The sequence below is a fragment of the Rattus rattus genome, chromosome X (assembly GCF_011064425.1).
Source record: "Rattus rattus isolate New Zealand chromosome X, Rrattus_CSIRO_v1, whole genome shotgun sequence".
Taxonomy (NCBI): Eukaryota; Metazoa; Chordata; class Mammalia; order Rodentia; family Muridae; genus Rattus; species Rattus rattus.
The window spans coordinates 27,486,018-27,513,301 of NC_046172.1; the positions used below are offsets into that span (position 1 = coordinate 27,486,018).

Consider the following 27,284-nt stretch of genomic DNA (forward strand, 5'->3'; position numbering starts at 1 on the left):
TCCAGCATCAACTCGAACATCTGATGCCTAAAGTTTCTTCTAAATAGTATCTAAACCAGATTTGACTGAGATTTGTGTGATTCATTCTTAAGGCAAAATTCCTTCCCATCCCTGAACCTGTAGAACCAAACAAGCTGTGTGCTTCTTAAGTATACTGGTCTGATAGGCTTATGGTAGAGAAAGAAGCAGGAAAGGAAGGAGTTGGCAGGTCCTAGGCAAGTCTGGCAAGGTTAATTCCATAAAACTCTTAAGGCCAATGTCTAGTCTTTGGCTTGAGACCCCACTTTGCATTACCCACATAGCTCTGCAAAAGCCTTGATTCTGAAACCCAGAAAAAAAAATCATCATTCTTGGGCTGGTAGTAGAAAGATCTGGCAGCTTTGGTGGTCTCTGAGTTAGCTTCAGGGTAATTCTTTGCTTTTTTTTTGAAAATTTGTTTATGTTCAATTTTGAGCATCTCTGTGGTTTCATCATTTAGGTTCCAAGAAGTCTGACATCCTTCATTCATTTTTATCCTGATTTCTGCATCCACTGAAGTTCAAACTGGCAGTGTGGCACAATATTTATTTATGACTGCTGCTGAGTTAGCTGACCAATATTGTGGGGGAAATGTTTGTAGGCAATGTATGTCGAGCATGACTTTTCAGAATCATTTCTATTTCTATACCCTTTCATTGCTCCTCTTCTATCTTTAGGTCTGTCAGTCCATCCTTCTTTCCATCCATCCATCCATCCATTTATTTTCATTTCTTTCTAACAGCCCCTCATTTGTCACAGAACACTCTGGGGTACACACTAGGTCCTGGGGAACAAGACCTCTTCACGATGCACAGACATGAGAGACATTTGAAGGCAATAGTTTTTCAGTGAACTCTCAGAGCACAGAACTTTGGGATCAAGACTTTCTGGGCAATTGGTGAGGCAGTCTATCCTTGGAAAGGGTAATATGAATGCACACAAGGATGGGATATTTTGATATCATTTCATTTTGGGAATTAAAGCCCCAGGATGCTTTGAAGATACAGAAAAAGGTCTCCTTCTTGTATCCCTCATTCTGAATGATGGAAATGCTGGGTCACCTCTCAAAGCCAGAGAAGCATGAACCTTTGGCCTTCTTTGCCTTCTGGATCTCAAGATAACTGCTTAGCTCTTTCATGTTCCTTCTCCCACCATGAGGTGGACCTTGAGCACACAAGGTTTGTGCCAACAAAGGAACTCAGCATGCAGTTCTGATAAGCATTGTTCCAGTGGTACAGGTGGCCAACTAGTTGAGCTCATTAGCAGGTTCAGTTTACCTGACAGTTCCCTTTGATGATAATATTGAACTCTTTTTGGACAAGCACCAAAACTCTACCCCCTGAGGGAAATAGCTTGAATCCTATGTGCACAGCCAGGCTTGATTGGCTATGGCCTAATACCTGCATGCCAGCCTGAGAGCTTGCTAGGCTGCTTGGATTTCTACAGATACGTTATTTACTGTAGCTTTTAGAGGGGCTCAGTATGGCTGCTAATGACCTTCTGGATCCCATAGGGTCTGCCAGAATGTCTGGGATATATGGCTTGGTTCCACACTCCTGAGTTGGAAGTAGTTGGTGTGATATAGAGTATTTACTACATTCTTTCAAGTGTAGCATTCCAGCTTCTTTGCAGTTTTAAAAGGGAATTTGTTATCAGGCAGCCTCATAGAGTTGAACAGAGGTCTGGCCTCCAGATGTTTTGAGTCAAATTTTGTTGTCTATTGTCCTGCTCTGGGGATTTAATATAAAACACCCCTCTCCCCAACAAAAATACAATTCATATGAGTTGATTTTGAACAGAATGACAGTCAGTCCCTTCATCAGTGCCTTTTATTGGGGGGATGGAATCCTTTATTCTAGAGGGAGTCTAAATCTAGCCTAGGAACACTATCATTAAGTCATTGATTTACACATTTGTGTGTTGAACCTCTGCTGTGAAACAGAGACCAACAATTATGTTCCTGCCCTTTAGGAGACTAGAGCAGGGGAAAGCTCTATGTCTTTCAGAACACTTTAAAGGAAAGCCACTGTAGCGGGTGGAATGATAAGAAATGTTTACAGAGGAAACCTAGTTGTCCCTGCAAGTAATTTTCCCATAGAATACAGTGGACATATTATTCACTAAATCCTGTGTCAGAGACTAAGTGATTGACTTCATAGTGATATCTAAGACCCTGGCCCTACCATAGCTATTCCCATTTAGATCTATCTCAAGATTGCTGATTTTCTGTTCTGCTTGCCAAATGGCTCCCTCCTGCTCACACCTCCCCTGTCTGCGATCCACTTTCTCTGCATCCCAGGGTCTCTTTTGCAAAGCCAATCTGCTGAGGACACATCCTCCCTAGTTCCTGGCACCTAGTGGCTCCATGCCACCTACAAAGCTCAGCTTGTAATCTTTATCAGGACATCCTAGGCTTTCTGCAGCAGCTTCCCTTCTAGGGCAGTTCCCCAGTCTACAGTGAGACTGACTTGTTAAGGTTCAAGAGTTCTGTCCTCTTCCTCTGCACTTTGGAGGTGTTATCTTGGTACCTAGGTTAAAACCAGCCTTTCGACCTAGAGCTGGGGCTTTTTAACCCTATAGTGATGCCCTGGGCAGAGAGCTTTGAAAATAGGCTTCCTGAAACTAGAGTTCTAAGACTAGCAGCATTGTGAGTATCCCGAAGTTGGCACATTTTTTCTTCTAGGGGAAGATTAATTAATGCCCTGGGTCTCTAATATTTGAAAGAAATTTAGGTCCCAAAGAGAACCACTATTCTGAGAGCTTATTATGCTCTACATACATTTTTGACATGCAAGTTTTTAATATCATAAAAGTTTGGCATTCCCCACCCTGTGCCTATAAAGGTTATAGATGCAGTTGGCAAAGATGCGTTTATAAACAGTGACATTCTCATGCCTAAACAAAACAGACTAAATGACTACTGGCAATGTGCTTTTGCAGGGAAAGGTGATTGGTGTAGAAAACAGTGAGTGATAAAATCCTGTAACTTTTCCTCCTTGAAGTATGGGGCAGGCTCCAACACAAAAGTCAGAACTCCATCTTTATAGTCTTTGAAAAGTTTTATGAGATGGTAGGGCCCAAGGACTGTGACATTGCTGCCTTTGGGATGTCTGGGGATATCCAAGAACCATCCTGGGTCACCCCTGTGATGCTATTTCTAAAGAATGTTATTGTTCAGGCTCTTCCCTCTCCTTTGGCCACTGTGGTTTTCCTTTCCCATTTCAGCTGAATTCACTTCTTCCGTTAATTGTTACTATTTGTTTCTTTTTTCCCTAAATCCTTCCTTAAAACCTCCCCTTTTAATTTTTAAACACTTCTTCCCGTCTCTTATCTTTAGGAGTAAATTAAAGGACAAATTATTATAATATTGTATTATATGTTTAAAAGACTGGGTCAAAACCCATTGTATCATTTTGGCAGTATGAAAAATAAAAGAGGCTGGTCAGTAACTTGCCTCATGCTTTCACGAAAGTAATCATAATTAGAAATCCTCTCATATATTATGTAAGGGACTTATCAAGAGAGTAAGGATAAGAAAAACAGCCATTGAAAAGCAGAGTGTAGGGAGCACATTTGATTATTCTAAAGTGGTCAAAGAACCCTTCGAATTTTGCTTAAAATGTGACTAGTTTGGTGTACAGGCTTTGACTGGTCTCATTTGTATCTTTCTCTTCTTAGTTTCTACTCAGGTGAAATGAGTATGGAGTCCAGGGCTTTTTGTGGGCCACCTCTGAAAAGTTATATGATGATGAAAGATAATTTCTTGTGTTTGACACAAGCATTTATATGAATAGTCACTTCTAAGCATATATCTGTAGGTTCCTGATCTATTGATTCAATCAACTTTGGATTAAAAACATTTTTTTTAAATTGCATCTCAACTGAGCATATACAGGTCTCCCCCATTATGTCCAATAAACCATATAGGTTAACAACTACTTACATAGCATTTCCATTGCATTTGATATTATAAACCACCTAGAGATGATTTAAAGTAGATAGGGGTTAAGGGGTAGGTTGTATACAAATACTGCATGTATCCTTTTGTTGTGAGGAACTTAAGTACATAGGGATTTTGGTACCCAGAAGGATCTTGAAACCAGTCCCTTTTGGATACCAAGAATGACTATATAAATGCATCCTGAAGTATTGTTTTCCAACTATTAAGAGGACTATTTTACATCAGTACACAAAGAAAATACAGTCTTACAACATACTATGCATGGTACAACTCTTATAAAATGTGATATGCTCCAGTAGTTTAAGGATTTATTTTTATGTGTAATTTGTGTGCACACATGTGGATACAGGTACCCCTGGAGGCTAGAAGATAGTATTCGATCTCCTGGAAACAGACTTATAGGCAGGTGTGAGCCACTCAACTTGGGTTCTGGGCTGGGCACCAAATTTGGGTCCTCTCCAAGACAGTATATCATTTCAACCACTGAGCCAGCTCTCCACAGTGACCTACTCATCAGAATTCAGTGTTCCTTTGTGGGTTGTGCTTGTGATGTTAGAATCCTGATAGAGTTAAGGTGCTGAATGAACACAAATGAATGCATTGGATCAGATGTCAGGGACCGAGATAAATTTACATATATTTTGGAGACATTCTGAGATTTTACTGATTGAAGATATATAGATCGAAGTAGCCAGAGCATATAACAACTTAAAGCAAAAGAAATGACCATGAAGCTACCTTCCTCTGATGTTTCTTTTTCTTCCTCAAGTTTTTCATAGGATTTGGAATCCTGAAATTGTTTCTTCCCAGTGCAAATTAAATACTCAGTAGGAATCTCAATGTTTGTGTGTGTATTGTAAAACCTGTGTTTCATGGGGTATAGATTCCACTTATTTTTTGCAGAGTTTGCTGAGTTTGGAACACACACATTACACACACACACACACACACACACACACACACACACACACACACACACACACACACTTACTTCCCACCACGTCCATGTTGGTCTTCTTGCCCTGATTCCTCTTTAGAAATAGATGTTTCAAAAGCCTGACTTTCCTGGGTGTGATCATTTCTTCCCCTTTCCTGATAAATGAAGTGAGATGCTTGGGGATCTTTCCAAGGGCCAACTTCCTTTTTCTGAGGTTCAGGAAGAAGGACTCACATGTGTCCTCTGCACATGTATAGATAAACCTGAAGTTTGAGAGGAGCTTCAGGAAGAAAAGGGAAGAGATGACCTTCGAGACTTATTTATATGAGCCTCCAGTCTACTTTTGGTTGCTCTTAGCTCTCTGTCTAGAATACCATTCCTAATTCAACAAGCCCATGTTTCTGATAGTGCTGATAAACAGTCGAGAACACCTGTTGTGCCCAGTCCCCAAAGAAGAAGGCATACATCTATCATGTTGGAGGCCATTCTTCTAGACTAGTATTGCAAGACTCAAATCTGTAATTAACTCAATTCATGAGTTATATTCCCTTGAGAGTAGCAGCAACTAAACAGAATACTAAACCTGTTGTATATGACACCTATTTGCATGGTGATCTGCATTCAGTGTTAATCAAGTAAAGTCTGACTCATTCTGTATATGCAACAGAGTACCTGCTAGGCATGCCCTAGAGTTCCACTGAGGTTGAGTCAGAGTTAGAGGAGATGCCAGTCTAGCCCTTGAGGCACCAATACTAGGGGGGATATGACATATAAATAGGCACATCACAGAATATAGTAAATACTGAAGCCAGTCAAAGAAAGGCACCTTGCTCAGGTATTGAGTCTAGACAGGAGGAATATGGACCACAACTTGAAAGAAGCAGGAGGTGGGTGAGGGAGAACTGTGGCAAAGAGAAAGAACAATTCAAACTTGGATACAGGGTTGCTTGAAAAGCAGATGGACAAGGGGCCAAAAGTTTTCTCTTTGATGTCTTAATGGTTTCTGAAGCCTGGTTCTTTTATAATTCCAACTAGGAGCTTGCAGAGGACAGCTTCTCTGCTCAGACAAAGTTTTAGGGCTCTAGCATCAGCCAGATAGTTTTCTATTACCATCAATCATAGAAAAAAAATTGTAGAAGTTAGGTGACACCCTAGATCTGAGGTTTCCAGGATAGTATGCATAAACCATCCGACCCTGAAGAGTTGCTTTTGGTAAGTTCAAAGTGGGAAGAGCTCAGTGTGTAAAGAACATGCTTGATTTTAAGGACTTTATACAATTAAGAATATAAACATCCCAGTTATACTTTTTATAGTCGTTACATTTTTAAATGATGGTGTTTTTCAGTATCTAAAGAACAAAATATTTTATTATAATGAGTTAAATAAAATATGACTTTACAATTACCTATGACTTTTCCTTTTAAATTAAGTGTTTGACTTTCAGTGTCATAATACTTCCCTAGGAAAATCATTTTGCTAACTAGGCTGAATTTTACTTTTATTTCACCTCACTTTTTATATTATTACAGCTTATACATGGAGAGGAACAAAACATTTTTATGTCACCTTCGGAAAGTGAGCTTGATGGGCTTGCAGAGAAATTCTTTTTCTTGCTCCTGCTGGGTGACTGTGATTGGATTGGTCAGGCCTCTTCTGGGTGTGGTTTCCTTTGGGTGGTACACCAGCAGGTTGGTCTGAGGTCAAATTGCTTTTAAACTATGTTCCACTCATACAATATTATGCTGCTAAATCAGAATAGTAATGACATTCTTCTAGTTTTTACAGGGAAAAAACAACATAGAAGGAAAATAAACCTTTATGGATTATGAAGTAAGTTCCAGAAGTCTTGATACGGTTTTCTACTTTTCTGCCCCATCACCCACCTAGAAAAGAAGAAGAAACTGAGATAGGAGATTGAGTCATTTGTCTGGGCTCAACAACATTACTGTATAGTTGTTCACCTTTATAGTTTTAGAGAATTGCCATTGTCTATGCATGTGAGTTAATAAAATTTATATTGAGGACCTTACATTCAGCCACTTGTCAACAGATAACATGTCCCAGATCTTCTCACTTCCATTACACCAGTACCTGAACATGTTTTAGAACTGTTTGAATAAGATGGCTATGAGAGCTGAGCCTGGGAAGTTTGGACTTTTTCCTAAATGCCTCCTCTACTGATTTGTCTTAGGACAATTTATTCTTTGCTGGACAATAAAACATCTTGCCAAGATCTTACCTCTAGATTGTCTTCTCTGGCTACTTCCTTTCTTATGGACAAACCTACATTTAGGAAGCCATATAATGTATCTGAAGTTGGCCTAGTCAGTAGAGAATCAGAATGAAAAGATACAGGAAGTCTTCACTGATTTTTCACTTGACTCTGGTAGTCTTTCCCACTATGAAGTACATCAGCTTAAAAATAGAGATGTCTAAGGAAGACCTGATCCTGGCTTCTAGAGTCGCATGTTTTTTTATCATCTAGGTTTTGTGATTTCAGGCAAAATTTTTATGTATATGACATGAGCTGTCTCCAAGACATACCAGGAGAGGGTATCAGATCCCATTACAGATGGTTGTGAGCCACCATGTAGTTGCTGCAAATTGAACTCAGGACCTCTAGAAGAGCAGAGTCAGTGCTCTTAACCACTGAGCCATCTCTCCAGCCCTTGAGTCTTCTAATAGACTGTTTTCTGTCTACCCACCTCCACACAATGGTTTACATTTCTGAAGTCAACTGGATTAATTGATTAAACACCTCATTGTTTTGCTGGGGGCTCCAGCTCAGAAAGGTGAGTCTCAAGGAACAGAATTCCTTCATTCAAGAAGCTCATGGACTAATAGGGAAGGTATTGCCTACATTGACAAGTAAAAATTGATAATGACCATAATAGAAATATAGACACTGATCTTTCTTAGCCTTTCCTTGTAAGACTCCAGAGTATATGTATATGTTTTGGGTAGGGAGGGGAACGAAATTCTGTAGTTGCTTACATATCTTGTGAATCACTAAAGAAACATCATCAAATGAGATGAAATAGACATTTCACAGATTCAAAACATCGTTCTTTCATTGTCTTGCTCTTCCAGTATGTTATAGCCAGCAAACTGTCAAACAATCATTCATGAACCTAGGCTTTTTCCATGGTGTGGCTCACCTATCTTTTGGGCCTTTGCTGCTATCTACCTACTCCTTTGCTTTTGGACAATAGAATAGGGAAGAGAGATCACATGAGGATCCTGCCAGAAGCTTATGGGACAAGCCCAGAAGCAATATGTGTGTGTGTGTATGTGTGTGTGTGTGTGTGTGTGTGTGTGTGTTAACCTCACATTTCCTCAATTAAAGCCCAGCCACAAAACCCTACCCAAGCAAGAGAGGCTGTGAAGTATGGCCTTTCTATAGATCCAAGAAACAAATCACAGTTCTTTTTCCATTATTTTGAGTAACAAGTACTCAGTCAGATACATCCTTTAAATATTGGCTTGACAGAATAATCCCATCTTATTGGCTGTTGAAAAAAGCACTTGGCACACTTAATGTGACATGAGTTTGTGACATGAGTGATACTGCTGCGGGGCTATTAGTAACACTGACCTTCAAACTTAGGCAAGTGGGCTGTAACCAGATTGCTACACTGGGCAAAGCTGTGCCCCAAAGAACATGGCAGTGTGTGGCTTTACAGGTAGGGTGTGCAGCAAATCATACATACCCGATGGGAAGTTGTGCTCCTGGGAGAGTTATTGTCATTTAGAAGAATCTCAGTAACACTGACACACCTACTTGAAAGCTATAGGTAATTGTTATAGCTTGTGGCCATCAAAGCAGCAATATAGATCTGGTGATGTGCCTTTTGTCTGTCAGAAAACATTTAGGCTGGGCGGGGGGACTCACAAATATACTAGTGAATTGCTTGGGGTACATCCAATTCTCTTTTATCATTTGCTTTTACAGAACTATTCCCATTAATGAAAGTTGTATATAGCTCTTTACTCTGAGGGAAGATCCAGGAGCTGTTTGTTGTTCTGAGTAGTCCATGAGTTTATCCATGTACCTTGACAGTTTTGTGTTAGTAAAAATGAAAAGATTAGTCAATGCTTACTTTAAAAAAATTCTTATCCTCCCTCTTTTTATTCAGGATTCACAATTTTTATTTAGGAATGATTAGTTCTAAGGATCTGTCATTGACTAGGACCTTCACATTTCATTAGGGCATGGCATGTGTCTGTAATAGTTAGACTGCTTACTGAGTAATATTACTCTTCACACTAAATTCTTGAGTTGGGACTTGATTATTAGTGCCAGTTCCATTTTTATCCACATTCTAGTTAATATTTGAGGCTAAAAATGCATTTAAACAAGTAATCCAAATGGCTTTTCAGAACTAATGCGGCAGGTTTGTGACATGGTACCTACTGTTTAAAACTTCAGCAAGATGCCTCAGCAGGTAAGAGTATTTGCCACCACGTCTGATGAACTGAGTTTTATCTACCAAGTCTCACAGTGTAGAAGGGGAGAATTACTATAAGATGTTCTCTGACCTCCATGCATTTGCTGGGGGAGATGCATGCCCATGTACATTTGTGTACAAACACACAATAAATGTAATAAAAATTTGGAAGGCATCCACAGAATCTTTTTTAAGAAAACCCTTGCAGCTTCATTTTTGGGGCCAGCAATGTCCCCAGAAATCTGTTGCTTGCTACTAAGTGAGAAGCTTGGCTCTGGGGTATAAATGTTATGCAGCCAAAAGTTTGGAGAAACAACTAGAACAGCTCACAGTGTTGAATTCACTACATAAGTAACCACAAACAAACTGTGTCCAAGTTCCGGTGGACTTTGAAATATACTCAGAGCCAGGCATCTTAGAAAAGGTGAAGGAAGTCATTATAATTTCTTGAGGATTGGTTGGCTCTGAAATTGAGATTAATGGTATCCTCTCTGAATAGCATATTAAAAACAAGCATGTATTAGAAATATAAAGACTACTTTGTTCCAGAAGAGTGAAAAGCATAGTTCAAGGGCAAAGGATTACTCTGGCATCCTGATAACAGAATGTGTAAAGAATCAGTGCCTTGCTCTCCTTATACTTCCTACTACTGGCCTCTACTTTTCTATAATTCGATGATTAGTGTGCTTGGGCCCAGTCTGGCTGGGAAGGAGAGTGTGAGCTAGGCTCATCTTCTCAGAGCCCTGCTGCCTTACAGTTGCTGCCTTACAGTGGGCAGAGTAATAGCTTTGAAGACATTTGTGTCCAGATACCTGTGAGTAAATTGTTTGATGTGGCCAAAGGGACTTTACAAATGTGATATTTTGATGGGAAGAGGTGGGCCCCATGTCATAGCAAAAGTTTATCTAAGTGGGAAAAATCAGAAAAGAGCAAATTTGGCCTTCCCAGCAGTGTTTCTTTGAAAATAGGAGGAGTAGGGGACTACAAGCCACAGCCTCAGGAGTTAGAAAAGGCAAGGCAACAGCACCCCGCCAGGTGTGTCCATCCAATCTGTGGCTTTATAGAATACATGTGACTAAAGGTAGCTCTGAATGTGATCCAATGCAAAATCAAAACCTTAGGACATTATGAGACTTTTATGTGTTATTTGTTCTGCTTTGTAATTTTATTGTACTGTGTATAAGCTTGAAACTTTTAGATGACTGTTGCAGTGTCAAAAAGCTGGACATACTTAGAAATATGAAGTAAAACTCTGTAACTGTGTTAGGTGTCTTCAGACCTCTGAGAATAGTCAGAGAACAATGGACCAAACAGCCTTTATGAACTGGGAGAGGGGAAACTTGACTGTTTGAAACCACCCCTTTGGTTGTAGCAAAATCAAGCAACCCAGTCTGAAGCAAGTGCAGTGAGATGGCCGGAAGGGGACTAAGTGCCTGCTGGTCTCCACGCTGCCACCAAGGAGGCCACAGTCAGCCAACATGACCCCATGAGGTTCATCTGGTTATCCTCAGTGTAAATATTAAGAAACATGTGCTGGGGATATAGCTGAGTAGCAGTGTATTTCCCTTGGCCTGGCAGATTTTAGACTGTAGGTTAAATGGCTCATACTGAGAACGAGAGAGTATTAGGAAACTGAGGCTCAGGGTAAAGTGGACTGACTCACTCAAGGTTTAATTCATGAGAGTACCAAGCTCTTTTAGAGCTGGCATTTAGACAGCATAGCAGGATGTGACAGACAAAGCAAAAAGAAATTAGAGTCTGGGCTTCTGCCACTTTCTTAGTTCATACTGCCCTGCTTTGTAAAAATGGCCAGCAGAATATAGTCCCTCTGTAGAGGCCAAAAAGTATGATTTTTTTTTCTCAGAGGAGAATCTGCCATGGCAAGATCTCTGGGTTGTGGTTCAGGAGAAAAAGTGATTCCTCTATTCTCAGTTTGTACTTCATTCTTCTACCTTTCCCACATTCTGAAAATGCTGTTCAGCTCATGGCACTATTGGGCCTCCCTGCCTGTTCTCTCAGGGTAAAGCACACTCAAGCCAGATGGACCTATTCTGAGCTCTGGAGTACATGTATTAAAAATATCTCCAGAGGGTGGTGACAGACCTTACTTCTTTGGCTGGAGGGAGCGTAAGGTGGTGGCTAAGCTCTTTGGCAGTATGTAGCAAGTTTTTAATATAAGTGCCTGTCCATTATTTATCATAAACAGCAGACCATTGGGACATGCTTGAACTATAGAGGCCTGATGAATAAATTGGGTCTGCTACAAAGAATGAAAGATTGCAGGTCTCAGAAAGTAATGTGAAAAAAGCTAAAAGAAATAAATACCCAACTAGAAAAATCAGCTTATGAAATTATACATAAGTATACATATCATTTGTGTGAAGAGGTAGGAAAAGTCAGAGAGGGAGCAAGCTAACACATGAAACTAGGGCTTATGTAGTATTATGAGTGTTTTCTTGCTGATCTTTTAGATTTTACTATCTGGTTTTGTGTATTGAATTTAAATAGAGTCGAAAAACTTCCCAAAGCCATATAGATAGATCATGTTTCATTTACTCAGTATTTCCATCTTTCCACTATTAAAAATAAGGTTTTGCTTTGGACCATGGAGTATAAGATGTGTGTGTGTGTGTGTGTGTGTGTGTGTGTGTGTGTGTGTGTAGATATTTTTATTTTCTATGTATATCTACCTAGAGGAGGGGCACTGGCTCTTATATTTTTGGTTGTGAGCCTAGCCTTTAACGGCTGAGCCATCTCTCCAGCCCGGGGCACTGGCTCAAATAGAAATAAGTATATGTTTAACTCTTTAATAAATTGCTGAATTGTTTTCTAAAGTGAATGGTTCTTATGGATACTTATATTATTGAAAATCTGGACTTAATATAGATGTTACTAGTTCAACAGAGCTTGAGTAAATTACATTAATCCGTTGACCGAATGATTTGTACAAATACAAGTTATTTATTTAGCAAGCATTGTGGAACACCTATTTCATTTAATTTCATTTTTCTTCCTTTCTTTCTGTGTGTCTGTGCATGAAGGTGTGAGAGCTCAATGTGCATGCATAGCATGGTGCATGGGTAAAGGTCAGAGAACAACTTAGAAGAGTTGATTCTCTTGTAACACATAGGTTCTGTGGATTAAACTCCGGTCAGTAGCCTTGGCAAGAGCCTTTACCTGCTGAGCCATCTAGCTAATTCTGAACACCTATTTTATACCTTGTCCTGGACAAGATCAAAGGCACTGTATATGAAATATTTGTTTCAAAGGAGCTTGAACTATTCACCTAATTCAGGTGATGTTTACAAATGCTTTATGACAATGGAGACAGAATCCCTATGCTGTAGTGCTGTTAGAATTTCTAGAAAGACTTATGAGTTAAATGTTACAAATTTAAGTAAAAACACTAAAATAAAATTTATATGCACTATGTGATCATGACTATGTCAGATATTTAAGTCTATAAATTTTATACATTTTCTATAATGAAGCAAAAACTACCAGTTATCTGTGCATGAAAAACTGTGGGGTAGAGTAGGTGGATTGTGGGGCAGGTGAAAATTGAAGAGGACAGACAGGTTTTCTGTGTGTAAAGATGAACCTTGGGAAATAGTGTGCTGTCTGCTAGACTTGATCCTTTCCTCCTCTCCTTCTCAGACAAACTGACTCCTATTTGATGTACTTTGCCTGTTCCTGGTCTTACCCAGACATCAGCAATTGCCCTGCTGGGTAGTTAAATAGGAAGCTTTTAACTTTTTTCACTGGGAAAATAGCTCTTCAAAGTTAAAACCTTAACCATGTTTTTGTAAGAAGACAAAATTGAATTGCTTATTTATTTGCTCAAAGAGCATTATCTAATCTTTTTCCATAGATTAGAAAGGATTCCAAGACTAGAGCTGAGAAACTGCCCAAACCAGCTAATCTACTAGTCTTGATGATTCCAGAATGTTCTACTTGGGGCCCGCCTGAGCGCCTCCCTTGCAAACAAGCCCACTTATCTCCATTTTAAACATTCGGATCTGTCTGACCTGAAGGGGTGGGTAGGAGTGGTGAAAAGCAATGAGCCAGCATGATTTTACTTCTGATGAGCAAAGGGCAGTCAGAAGTGTCAATGTGGGGGATTCCTACCAGGGTTGGGTGAAACACAGCAGAGACACCAACCTTAGAACAAAAGTGCCTTTCTTTTTAGTTTTGCCTTTTTTGTTTGTTTAATTTTTTTTTCTTTCTGAGATTATAATAAAATTACATTGTGGCCTCTTTTTCTTTAATTGTTGTTATTGTTGTGCTGCTGTTGTTGTTGTTGTTAGTGGTGATGGTGGTGGGAGGTGTGTGTGTGTGTGTGTGTGTGTGTGTGTGTGTATCTGTGTGTGTGTTTGTGCCTGTGCTTTCCTTCTTTTCATTTTGCTGGTGTAATATAATTTCCTGTGTTTTGGAGTTCCTTGGGTTTGGAGTTTTCTTTCTAGTATCTTATCTGATGCATTTATCCACTCCTAAAAATAAAGATGCAACCTTCTCAGTCTGTATAATGTTACTTATGTCTTATATCTTTTTCAGGGCTGACCATTTGCTATTGGATAAACAATTGGTGAGCTCTTAGTTCATTTTCCCAGACAGGAACTTACTATGTAGCTCAGCCTGACCTCAAATTCCTTCTTGCTTCAGTCTCCCCAGTGCTGAGATTATAGGCATTTGCCACCATGCCTTACTTTCTACTCCTCCCCTTCATTGATTCATTCAGAATCAAGTCAACGACTTTTATTAGTTAATATGTTTCATAGGAAAAAAAGGATGTAGGAAATGGGTAAGGGTTATGACAAAAAGAATAATATGTGTGTTTCTATATATCATTACTTAACATATTTTACTTGGGTACTCAACAGTGACACTAGTAAAAGTAAATATAATAAAAATAGATAGCCCTCCCTTCCTTCCTTCCTTCCTTCCTTCCTTCCTTCCTTCCTTCCTTCCTTCCTTTCTTCCTCCTTCCTTCCTTCCTTTCTTCCTCCTTCCTTTCTTTTTACACTCCAGATTTTATTCCCCTGACGGTCTACCCCCCCCAACCTCCCAAGGTTCCACATCCCATTCCTCCTCCCTGTCTCCCCATACACAACCCCTCTTGGCCCAGTCTCCACAAGGATGTTCCCCACCCTTCCCCACCCACCCCACCAGACCTCTAAACTTCCTGGGTACATTTTTCAACATAGAAAATGTTACCCTTAGATAATGTAATCACAGTTTGGAAATCCTACCTACTTGATAGTATTAAAAAAGCAGCTACATAAGTAAAAATTAAGTATAAAGAAACAAACTAAAAGACAAAATTGCTTAAATGAACTCATCAAGGCTGTGGTGATGCATGCCTTTAATCCCAGCACTCAGTAGACAGAGAAGTGGATCTCTGTGAGTTAGAGGCCACTCTGATTTATAGAGTGAGTTCAAGGACAGCTGCAGCAGCACAGGGAAACCTTGTCTCAAAAAACCAAAACCAAATAATAACAAAACAATCCTTAAGTCTGAAAAAAAAGGCAAAACCATCCAAACAACCAAACAAATAGAAAACCCTCATGATAGTCTTCATGAATTTTTGTCAGTGGATAATACCATAACACAGGAGGGTCTTGGAGATACTAAGATATTTGAGTCTTTGACATTTTATTTAATGTCTTTAGATTTTGTGATTTGAATTTTCTCATTTTTAGTTTTTGTCTCCTTCCCCTTCTTAATGAGCTACATTGTTTTCTGTCTGTTTCTGCTTCTGCTTTTTCTTTCCTGCTTCTGGATGGTATGTAAGGAAGTATGCAAAAGGTGAAAGACTTCAGGGCCTTGGGGGAGGTTGGAAGGAAGGGTCTCCAGTCCAGAAGTGAAAAGGATGTATAAAGGTCAATTTCTGCCTTATCTTTTTCATATTGTCTTTGACATATTTCTTTTTGTTCAGTTCCATTAAATGTCCTTTTCTTTTTGGATTCAACTGAGTCCGGATGTTATTTAAAGTTTCCACATACTGAGCAATTTCCGCATTTGTTTTAACGGCATTAAGTTCATACAAGCAATCTGCTAACATTGCCAGTTTTGTTTTTTCCCTCTTTTTGTTGTGATAAAATAACACAATCACAACACCTTTTTAAAGGAAATGTTAGCCAAGTTGCTGTGAGCCTTCTTGGCTCTTTCTGGTTCTCACTGCCTTTGTGCTGAGAAGAGTTCTGTGCTTTTTTTCTACCCACAATGACTTGAAAGCCATATGGTAAGATGTAAAAGTTTGTACTTATTGGTGTTAGGCATCCTGAAGATGCCTGAATTCTCTAGAGCTCTTCCCATAAGAAGGCGTGCATCCTGTGTTCATTGAGAAATACAAGAAGGAATCTGACTAGGAAGGGTAGTTGTAGGGTTTGGAGTAATTTAGATTAAAAGGCTTGATTTTCTGGAATCGGAGATGTGAATTTTATTGTAGGGGTACTATAGCTGACTCAGTGAGGATAGGCCTTTCTCAGGAGGAAATCAAGGCTGCTTTCCTTTACAAGGTCTCTGCTGGAATCTGGTTGAGTAAGGCCATTAAACAGTTAGCCTTATACCTTTGGAAGATGTACAGAAATGTAGTTGATGTGGCTCAGAGTACATATGGCAGTTTTCCTGCCCACTCACCCAGTGAGTCAAAAAAAGGAAAATTGCTTCCACAGCACAAAGGGTTTGGGAGTTGGACAGATCCTTGCTAATGATTTTTGAGGGATGAAGTGACCTTTTCAGATCTTCAGATGTTGACAGAGGAGTAGCTTTAGTAACACGCCTAAGAAAGACTAAAGGCAAGGTAGTAGACTGAAGTGGGCATGGATTTTGCAGGGTTAAGGGGAGGGGATCAGGGAGACAGAGTCTACCTGGAATAAAAGTGTGTGTGTGTGTGTGTGTGTGTGTGTGTGTGTGTGTGTGTGTGTGTGTGTGTCTGTCTGTGTGTGTGTGTGTGTGTCTGTGTGTGTGTAGTGGTTGAAGTAAAAAAGAACAAGATGTTTATGGGCTTGTTTGGGGAGGAGTAGAACACCAACCCAAGGGCCTGGAACACTCATTTGTGTGTACACATTTGTGTATGTATTCATGTATGTTCTTGGGGATGGAATTAAAGGTGTTACACATGTTAGACAAGCACACTATTGCTAAGCTATACTCTGAGACCAGTGTTGAACATTTTTGTAGAGGGCCACTGAATTTGAGGGAGAGTCCTTGTCTCCCTCTCAAGTGAAGGTTGATAGCTGGCAAGACAAAGTAACATGACATTTGTCCAGGATGATACCTTGTACCTTGCATTTGGTGCTGTGTGTTTGCTTCCCAATGAAGGTCTGTCATGAATGGTTCCCCAATCTCACCCTGAAAGTCAGGAACCTGGCTAGAGAGATGATTCAGCAGTTAAGAGCACCGACTGCTCTTCCAGAGGTTCCCAGCAACCACATGGGGGCTCACAACCATCTTTAATAGGATCTGGTGCCCTCTTCTGGTGTGTCTGAAGCTACAGTGTACTCATCAATATATAAAATACATAAATTATTTTTTTTTTTAAAAAAAAAAGTCAGGAACCATCACCCTAAGAACTTCACTTTCAAATCCCAGACAGTGCCTGGAGGCAATATCCTCATCATTCATGTGATCAAACAGTTTCTGAAGCTGTATAACTCATGATATATTTATTCTTGAAGTAGTATTTTCCCAAACACCTTTTTGGCAGAATAACATTTTTTGATATTGGTACAGTAAAGACATGATGAGGTAGCTTAAGCATCTTTGGAATGTGATTATGTTTTTTCTCAAAGCCAGTAGTCTAGGAGAATGTGGTGGGTGCTGTGGATTCTGAGACCATCTTCAAGGACTTCATAACTTTTCTGTGGCTATAGAGTCCTTGCTGTTGATATTAACTGAGGAGTAGCTCCTCCTTGGCTTGCATTGAGGCACTCATTCTGTGCACGATTATAACAATTCATGTTTGACATAGAAAGGAATGGAATCAGGAGACATGCCAAAATAAAATTCATCAAAATGGCAGAAGTACTATTTAGTTTTCTTCTGGAACAAAGAATATGGAGTTGTTATTAGAACAACTTGATTTTCTTTATAAAAAATGGAAACATAGCATCTTGTAATTTTCCAGCAGTTCTTAAGTCTAAAGTAAGTGGATTGAGCTCAGCAGTCATATAAAAATATGTTTCCCACTTGCAAATGTTATTAAATCATATCATATATGTAAATAAACTTTAGACATACCTGTCTCTGGGCATGGTTCGCTAGGCTTATATATGAATATTTACTATGCTGGGATGGCAATGATATATTCAAGATGCAATTTGCATTCAAGCAGAATTATTTTTGCTGTGATCTGTTCCCATCATGAACAATATCCTGCCACTGCTGGCTTAACATGGGAAGCATACCATTACCCTATTTTCCCTGGAAGTAAATCCTGTTTCAAATGTGTGTTGTGGAATGAAGCAGGGAAATGTGCAATAGATTGTTCTCTGTGGTTCTTCCCTTCCCCCTGTGCCTGCTCCTCCTCCTGCTTCTCCTCCTCCTTTTTAATGTACCATATTATGGAGGATGGCTATAGCCTATTTTATCTTTTATACATTTTTATTTTGCAATGACCATAGCTTCTTGAAATCATATGTTTACAATGTAGGTTAAGGGGTGATTGGAATCAGTGCTCTGATAATGTTTATTAAATTTTTTCAACCATCCCAGGAGAAAGAGCTTTGTTGTCGAACCAGTTTGGGGGAAATCTCATGGGGACTAGCTATGGTTTTGATGTCTTCAGTTTTCTGCAGCCAGGGACTTGAACAGAAGAAGTGGGAGGACTGAGCTTGTGAAATTTAGATTGTCAGATTCCCATGCATGCCAGTCAGTGTGCATTTATAGAGACAACCAAAGAGATAGCTGCCCAGACTCAGACAATTATAGGTGTGTCCTGTTTTATACAACAGCTGCTGCTCTCAAGCCGGCTTGTCAATCAACATGATCATGAGAGTGGGGGAGGGAAGTGGCTCTGATTAAAAAAATAATCCATGGTACACCCTTTACTTTCTCTATCTCCTGCTAAGCCCAGGATTCCTTAATCAGATTTCCTCCAAGAAGAGATATTTGTAGGCATTGTGCTTTGGCTGTTTTTCTGTAGGAAATGAAAAAGGGGACCCTTTGACATCTTTGATCCCTACTGTACAAGGAATGAAGTACTCAGAAGGCACATCACTATTATTGTTAGGTTTCTTGGCTTTTTACTTTTGTGCAGTGGTTGATATTTGATTTATTAGTGGGGAGATGACAATATTGCAAGTACTCGTACATAGACCTAAGGCAGTATTCACGTGTATTATGTAGAACTGAAAGTTGTGAGGGAGGACATTTCTCAGGGAGAGAGAACAGAGCCTAGTTCTCTCCTATTCTGGAAGAGTTACATTCCACTGCCATGGCCTCATTAATCACACTGTGGAAGAAGATGCTTGTCTTACTTGTTTGGTTGGTCATTGTCAATATCTGTTTTCACTAGTCTTTAAAGTGCGCTTTGCAATAGTATGAGGCTTTTAATTGTGTTCATACTTACATGATTATTGATTGTTACTTAACTAGACCTGGTAAATTAATTTTCAAGCAAGTAGGTTGGGCAAAAGCTATCAGTTAGTAATATGAATTATATTTCTTACTAAATAATACTTTAGATCAGCAAAGTTATTCAAATCTGACCTGACTTTTAAAATTTGTTTTCATAATTTTATTTTGCAGGATAACAAAGCCACTGACTTTTGCTGATTGTGTTGGGGATGAACTTCCTTTAGGATGGGAAACTGTATATGATAAACAAATTGGAATTTATTATATGGACCACATAAATAGTAAGTAGATTGCCACATTTGCATTGTTATTTTTTCTTTTTATTTCACATAGAATCTCAGAAATGCTAAACCCTTGTTCTCTAAAACAAAGTGATCATGGTGCCCCATGAAATATTGAGGTTTTGTAATATGATATACTCTGTTCTCCTTAGCTGAGTAATGAATACACAAAGCTATTTTCTATAAGGAATAAATTCCCCAGGCATTCAGAAACAGAAAATTACCTCATGTTGATCGCAAAGTAGAACCTACACATTCTTAGAAGCCGCTGTGATTGTCCACCCCCCAGAGGCAATGTCTGGAGACATTTCCTATAGCCAAGCCTGAGAGAGGTGTTTTTGGCATGTTGTGGGTGGAAAGTAGGGTTGCTTCTCAACATCCTATAGTGCTTAAGATAGCTCCAACATAAAGAATGAACATACTTCTAATGTGAGAAGAGGTGAGATGTAGAAACCCAAACTCAGAAGCTATACCACATTCAGGATCTGTCCTCTAGGTCTTGCTCTTGGTGTTCTGCCTCTTCTTAATCATCAGCCTTCTTTAACCAGATCTTAATTAAGGTTCCATTTCTGACTCTCTTTGCATTTTAATTCTAGCTCCTTTCAGTACTTTTGTCATTATCATATTTTGACTGGCTTGTTTTCTGTGCTTCAGTTTATTCTGTATGGCTGTATACCCATGCTGTTCTTTACTTCTGTGACTTTGAAGTTCTTTTCTACTCTGGGCCTGTGAGGCTGACTACATAGCTTTCAGTTTCTTGGAACTGAATCTTTGTGTCTTAGAACTTGGAACAGTGAACTTTCTGATGTTGGACACTGAAACTACATCAGTTCCAGTGTTTCCAAAGCTTAGCCAATGATGTTTGGAGAAGGGGAATAAGTACTTCCCTGGCCCTCCTGCTCTTCAGGCAGGTATCCAAGTATCAGAAAATTTTAAGGTGGATCTACTGAATACTGGAAAGGACAGAAGATGAGAGACTGAAACTAAAGGTAGTGTTTTCACTGGCTCTTAGCATGCCCGGCATCTCATCACTGTGGATGTTCAGGGGAAGGTGGTCGTCTAGACTTGTCTTCCTAGCTAAGGTTCTAAGGGGAGGTTTTGAATACATACTCTCTTCCTCTCTGGGTCTCCTGGACCATGGGTATTGGCACTGTGGCTATATCACTAGGTTTTGTCCTTCTCAGGAACCCATGGCGTGGATGTTTATGCTTACCAAATGGCAAAGGGTCTATAAAGATTTCCTGAAGTTCCCAACTCTTAAGGGTTTAATACTCTCAAATGTAGACATGAACCTATGAGCAAATAGAGACAAAGGATTTTTTCCAGCCACCGTAAAAGTATATCCCACCACATAGGAAACAGTAGGTGAGGAACAACAGTTGTAGTGTCATACCAACTCCTTCCTTATAGATCTTCAGAGAATCCAACTTTGAAATTCTTTAAAGCACAAAATCTGAGGAATCAAGTATTAACATTGGAACTGTACAGGTTGATGATGAAGTAAGATCAACAAATAGATCCTAGACTGGCAGGCTACAGGTTCCCAAGACCCTCAGGGGCTCTGAAATAACGTGAATAATGCTGTTCACCTGGCTGGTTACAGTGGGTCTCACAGCTGAATAAACACCAGGAACATCTGGGCAGTTATTAAAAAGCCCTGCCCTTGTCTTACCTTAAGCCAACTGTATCTGAACTCCGATGCTGGGGTAGAGTTCTGACTTTTGGTATTTTGCATTTTTATTTTCCTAATTGACATACTAAATGCTTGGAGAGCTTTTTAAGAGTCTGGGGTGACAGCGGTGACTGAATAGGGTCAAGTAGGTAGGGAGAGTATTTCCAAGGGGGTCTTCTTGGTTTGGAACATTTACTCTGTCTCTGCTTCAGCCTCTTTGTCTGCCTCTGCCTCTGTCTCTTTCTTCCCTCTCCTCTCCTCTCCTCTCTCCCCTCTCCTCTCTCCCCTCTCTCTCCCCTCCTCTCCTCTCTCCCCTCCCCTCTCCCCTCCCCTCTCCCCTTCTCCCCTTCTCTCTCCCCCTCCCTCTCTCTCTCCATCCTCTCTCTCTCTCCCTCCCTCCCCCCCCCTCCCTCCCCCCCCCCCCCCTCCCTCCCTCCCTCTGTGTATGTGCACATGTGCATGTGACAGACAAGATATAATTTACCTTTCTAAAGCCCTTTGAGATAAAATCCATACATCATAAAGGAAGCCATTTTAAAGTAAACAGTCAAATTGTATTTTGTACATTTGTGCAGCCAGCTTTAGTTGCAAAACACTCTTATTTAATGCAAAGGGAAACCCACCTCCTTAAGCAGTCACCCTGCAATCATCTTTTCCACAGTCTCTGGTAATTACCAATCTGCTTTTTATCCCTGCATTTTTGCCTATTCTAGACCTTTCATATCCATGGGGTCAAACCCTATGTTCCCTATTGGGTCTGGATTTCTTTAGTTAACATTGTGCTTTTAAGACTCTTCCATGTTGGAGCCTCTCTATGCTATTCCAGCAAGTCTTCATGACCCTTAGCATGTTATGGGAGGGGAAACTAAGACCTGAATTTCTTTGAGGATAGGATTCAGGTTGATTCCCAGTATGGCTAGCTCAGATGAGGCTATTTTGTGCTACTTACAGTAAAAGAGGAAAGCTTAGGATGAAGTAATATATTGTCTGGCATGGTCTTGCTTTGGATAGTGAAAGGCCAATGTATGAGAATGATTTGTGTTTTGGAGACTAGCTTACAACTACTTTGAGTCTGTGTAGAAGGAGTTGAAGTCAGGAAGTAGGAATTCCACAAACTGGAATTTGAGAAAAAAATTGGAGCTGGAGACATGTCTGTGCCCTCCCCAGGCCTGCAGAATGAGAAGGCAGAAGTGGGGAATGTTACAGTTGTGTCAAGAGATAAAGAGGTCAGGAGAGAATACAAAGACAGTATTGGGGGCAGTAGTGTGTAAATTATTCCACATTAAAGAGGTCTGTGGGAAGAATGTCATAAATGCCCTTTAGCTTTACAGTTATAAGCCCATTAAGGGTCATCTCCAATGCTTATTTTCTTGTATTTCCTTCCCTTTTATCTCTGTAGCATTTTCTTGTGTGAGCTATGAGTACTTTAGTAAAAGGTGTGACACTCTTCATAAAGGTTCATGATGTAGACTCTTTCATATTATTCATTCTGGTAATTAGTTAATTAACTGGTCGCATAAACACCTGTCAGTCAACTTGCAGAGTTCACTCTCAGCTCACTTGTGACTTTCCCTTTTTTACTTCAGAGCTTACTCAGATTGAAGATCCAAGAGAGCAGTGGAGGCGAGAGCAGGAACGCATGCTGAAGGAGTATTTAATTGTAGCCCAGGAGGCTCTCAATGCCAAGAAAGAAATCTACCAGATCAAGCAACAGCGGTTTGAGCTAGCTCAGGAAGAATATCAACAACTGCACAAGTTGTGTGAGGATGATGGCCGCTCATATACCAGCTGTGAGTTGACTTTTCTCCTTCAATGAACATCTGTTTCTTTAAAGCCACTCTCTTGGCTGAGTTCTCTGAATATGGTCAGTTGTATTTGGGCAAGAAAGCTTTGTAAAGTCTTAGTCACATACTTTTAGGCAATCCATATTTATCAAGTTGTCTGTGTTGGACGCAGATTCTGGACTATGGTGGTGACTAACAGAGAAAGATCAGGTATGAATGATAAAAAGTAAATATCCATACAATTTCAGGCTGTGTGGGAAACAATCTTCCATTTCATGATTGCCAGGTTTCACTTGGAGGGTTCTGCTTAGAGATGGCTACAGTTAGCACTGCTTGTCTGAAAATGAGCTCTTGAGTAAGCCCACAGAACAGCTTTCTGAGTACTGAATGGGGAGATTTGGGAGTCTGTAACTGTCAGTCTCCTAACAGTGTAAAAAGGCTGTTCCTGGACTTTAGGACTTCATTGGTCAGAACACTGAGGGAGTCTAACCCAGGTATCTCTGACTCTTAAATAAGAAGCTGTTCTCTGCTGATCTCAAATGGAACCTTGGAGGGTTCCATTTAGAGGCTGCCAGAGGTGGGCTCTCATTTTACTAGTGCTTAGCAGGCACCTAGGTGTAGAAGGATCCAGGTTCAGTTTCAGAAACCAGAACCTTTTGTGACATGAACAGTCACTATATGGACATGCATGATCCTTCCCAAAAGAAATGCCTATACACATATCTTAGCCACCATTGTTTTGGGTGGCAATGACCTTGGGGAGGGAAGGAAGGAGGAAGGAGAGAGAGAGAGAGGGGGGGGGTGGGGGGGGTGGTGGTGGTGGTGGTGGTGGTGGTGGTATGAACTTGGTACTATTAGATTTTGCTTTATGTCTGATTGTGACATGGGGGTGGGGAGGAACCTACTACTGACACTGTATTTTTACCAGGTATTTACTGTGGTAATGGAGCTTTGACCACTAAAGATACAATCATAGCATTTTTGTATTGCAAGTCAGAATGGAATTGAGGCCAAAGGGCTGTATGCCTTGTGCTTTTTTTGTTGCAACTGCTGAAGGTGAAAAACTTAGAAGCTATTGCATATTGGCGAAGGGTTTCTCCCTGAATCAGGAATTTAAAGTATTTCCATTGCTCTGTTTCTTGAGGGAATGGCAAGGGTATAATGATGTGTTGTTTTCAAGTCATTTTATCTCTTGGTCATATAAGACATTGGTTCCTCCTACTTTATTTTTTTGAACTTTCCACTAGAAAGTGATAGATCAACTCAGCACTGAGCTATAGAGGCTTTCTTCTCTCCACAGTTTTCTTTTAAGACTGCTCTAATTTTTGTAGGAGGGCAGTATTGGTCTCATAGAATGCATTAACATGTATCCCTTCTGTCCTCTCTGAAAGAGTTTATGAAGGGTTTAGTATCCATGCTACCTTAACTATTGTGGTACCATTCACTAGAAAAGTCCTGGTGTATAAACTTCTTTGTGGAAACTTCTCAAGTAGATAAAGACCTATTTAAATTTGTGTTTCTTCTTGAGTTCATTTTTGTATTTATATGTTTCAAAAGTTTATCTACTTCATTCAATTCCTAAATTAACAGTCTTTTCTGTGAAGTATCAGCAGTAAATATGTTAAAGTTTGTTGGCCATTCTATCTCAGTGCCATCTACTCAACCATGCTGTTATTGTGCTAAAACAGTTAGAGGCAGAATTTGAATAAACTAAATTATGTTCCAGTAAAAAATATAAATACAGGTAGCCAGCTACATTAAGCCTATAGGAAGATAGTTAGATGGTAATCTGAGCTATCAAGTCTGAAAATTATTTTTTTAATGTTCATAGGCAGGCTGTGAGGTAGGTGGTCTCTTCCTTCATGCCTGATATTAATCATTTATGTTTTTTCTCTCCTTTGTGTGTGTGTGTGTGTGTTTGCGCGCGCGCGCGCGTGCAAATTCACATGGAGACTAGAGATCTGTATCAATCGCTCTCTATATTATTTTTTTAAAACACAGTCCTCACTGAACCTAGGCCTCCCTGATCAGATTAGACTGACTGGTTAGTCCATCATGTGGGTTCCAGAAATCCAATTCAAGTCCTTGGGTTTGGCATCAAGTGTCTTACCCATTAATCCATCTTGCTACCCCTTTCTTTTTCTAGTTTTATTAAAGCAGAACTGTAGGTTACTGATTTAAGACATTCTTTTTTTGTACATACCCTTTCAAGTTATAAATTCATCTTTAAGTTCTGTCTGACTCTATTTCTAAACAATGTAGCACACGGGGCTTTTTTTCTATTTCTTTTCTTTCATATATATATATATATATATATATATATATATATATATATTTCCCCTAGACACTATACTGAATGAAATTTCAGTCTTTTTATGGCCCATCATGTAGTGTTCTCAAAGGTGTGAAGGTCACAGACTTAGAGCCTCAAGGTCACACTGAGCTGAAGCATTGACTTATACTTGGGTCTGAGGTCATATAGTTAGCAATTATTAATCTTCCAGAAAGTTACTTGGCAGAAACAAGTTTAATCCATATAAGATTAGCACTTTTTGTAGCTAAAGAAGAGGTGGATATTGACAGTGTTTTGTTGCTTCCTTGTTTTATGTTAGCCATAGTATTGTATTTCTTTCCAGAAATGCTTATGTGCTTTATTTCACACATATTTTGGTTATGTCCCCAAGAAAAGATCCAAATTCAGACTTTAGAAGGCAATAAATGGCATGAAGAGATGCCTCACAAGTTAAGAACTCTTGTTCTTCCAAAGAACCTGGATTTGGTTCCCAGAATCTACCTGATGGCTCACAACTGTCTGTAAATCCAGTTCCAGGGGATCCCATGCCCTCTTTTAACTCTGTCAACACAAGGCACATGTGGCACACCAACATACAAATGAACAGAGTAAAACATATCACCCATAAAATAAAATCAATAAATCTAAAACAAAATTTTGTTTTAAAAAGAAGGGAAACAGAAGGAGGTATGTCAGGAAAACTTGAAAAAGAATTTTCTTTTCAGTGACTGGAAAAGGTAAACTTAGTCAAAGGAAGTATGTGCTAAGACCTGGCAACTACTAGTTTAGCTAGGCCTGAGCATTGAGACTCAGCAGTATATGACTTTGAAAACACAGACATCCTTAGAGTACTTGATTTGAGGAAGAGTAAGTGAGGCACTTCAGTATCATGCTTAGTCTATGGAGCAAGGTTACTCACAAGTCCAATGGAACTAATGCACTGACAAGATCATTTCTTTTTTTTTTTTTTAAATATTTCCATGGGCTTTTCATTCCATTGATATTTAGATAAATAAATAATTATACTCAATTACATTCCTTCCTCCAGTTCGAAAGACTCAAGATACTGTTTTTGAAGGGACTTCTGTGTCACCAGGAGAAGTATCTGATGACTCTGAGTATAGTGATATTTGGACATGTTCAACAGGTTCCATCTCCTGACTTGCCAGAGTAACCTTCTAGACTCAGTAGATCCAGGAGTAGGCTGTTTTGAAGGCCAGAGTTGGGCCTGTCTGTTTTCAGGAAAAGGCTGGAGATGCCAATGGAGCTTCCTGGGGCCTATCAGCTCACCAGGGAAAAAGTCAGCTATGAATGGAATCTAGGAGTTAATCCAAGTGGTTTATCAAGTGGCTGCTGTCCCTAGGGTTTCCACCAGCCCTTTTCAGTGTTCTGTTTAACCTGAGCTACTGATTACAATGAGGAAAACCCTGCTAGTCATGACTCAACTGAATTCTTTCTAGCCACAGGGTAAAGTTCAGTAGAGTCCTGTTGGCTTAAATGTCTATAATCTAACAGATGTCTTATACTGTCACAACAGAGGACCTGGGACCATGTTAGGAGTTTCTTCTGGCTGGATCCATAGCACATCTGGCTCCAACCGGCAACATTGGATCTCTCTGTGTGCCAACTGGTCAATTCAAGCAAGGAGGTAGCAAGCCTCCTTGCTGAGGTACTGGGAACTGAGTGAGAACTGTCTATCTAGATTTGCTTCCTATTAATTAATTTTCTCCATTGGAATAACTTTAAGCAAAAGCAAAACTGTATTTAATAAGCTAATGTTTTGAATATGATTGCCAATTATAAGCACAAGTTGTGATCTTCATTGTTCTCTTTTTTTCCTCTTTGTTCTCTGAAGAAATTGAATATAAGCCTGGGAAGATAGATTAGTCATTAAAGTGCTTGCCTTCTGAGTTCAGTCTCCAGAAACCATGCAAAAAGCTGGGTGTGGTAGCACATGCTTCTAATCCTAGCACTAAGGGAGGTAGAGATAGGTGGATTCCCCCAGGGATTGCCAGCCTAACCTACTTGGCAAGTTCCAAGCCAGTGAGAAATCTTGTCTCAAAAAGGTACTGCTTAAGAAACAAAATCTGAGTCTGTCTGTGAGCGACACTTGCATGCATACCAGCACACACATCTATTCTGTCACACAGATGAACAAGCACAAGTCCACACAAGCACAAACCTCAAGGTTGTGGAGAGAGACAGAGAGAGACAGAGAGGAGAGGAGATGGGAGGGAAAGAAAGTGAGAGACATCTGTGGGACTAAACGATTTCTTTCAGGCTATGTACCCAGATGATAGAAATTCAATTG

General features: G+C 39.8%; 1 protein-coding gene across 1 annotated transcript in view; it reads left to right on the plus strand.

The window, feature by feature from the left end:
- Wwc3 (WWC family member 3) overlaps nucleotides 1-27,284 on the plus strand; it is a 109,809-nt gene that overhangs the window by 21,441 nt on the left and 61,084 nt on the right. Inside the window, 2 exon segments of the mRNA XM_032889333.1 lie at nucleotides 19,115-19,224; nucleotides 22,483-22,686. Coding sequence (XP_032745224.1) covers nucleotides 19,115-19,224; nucleotides 22,483-22,686 — 314 coding nt within the window.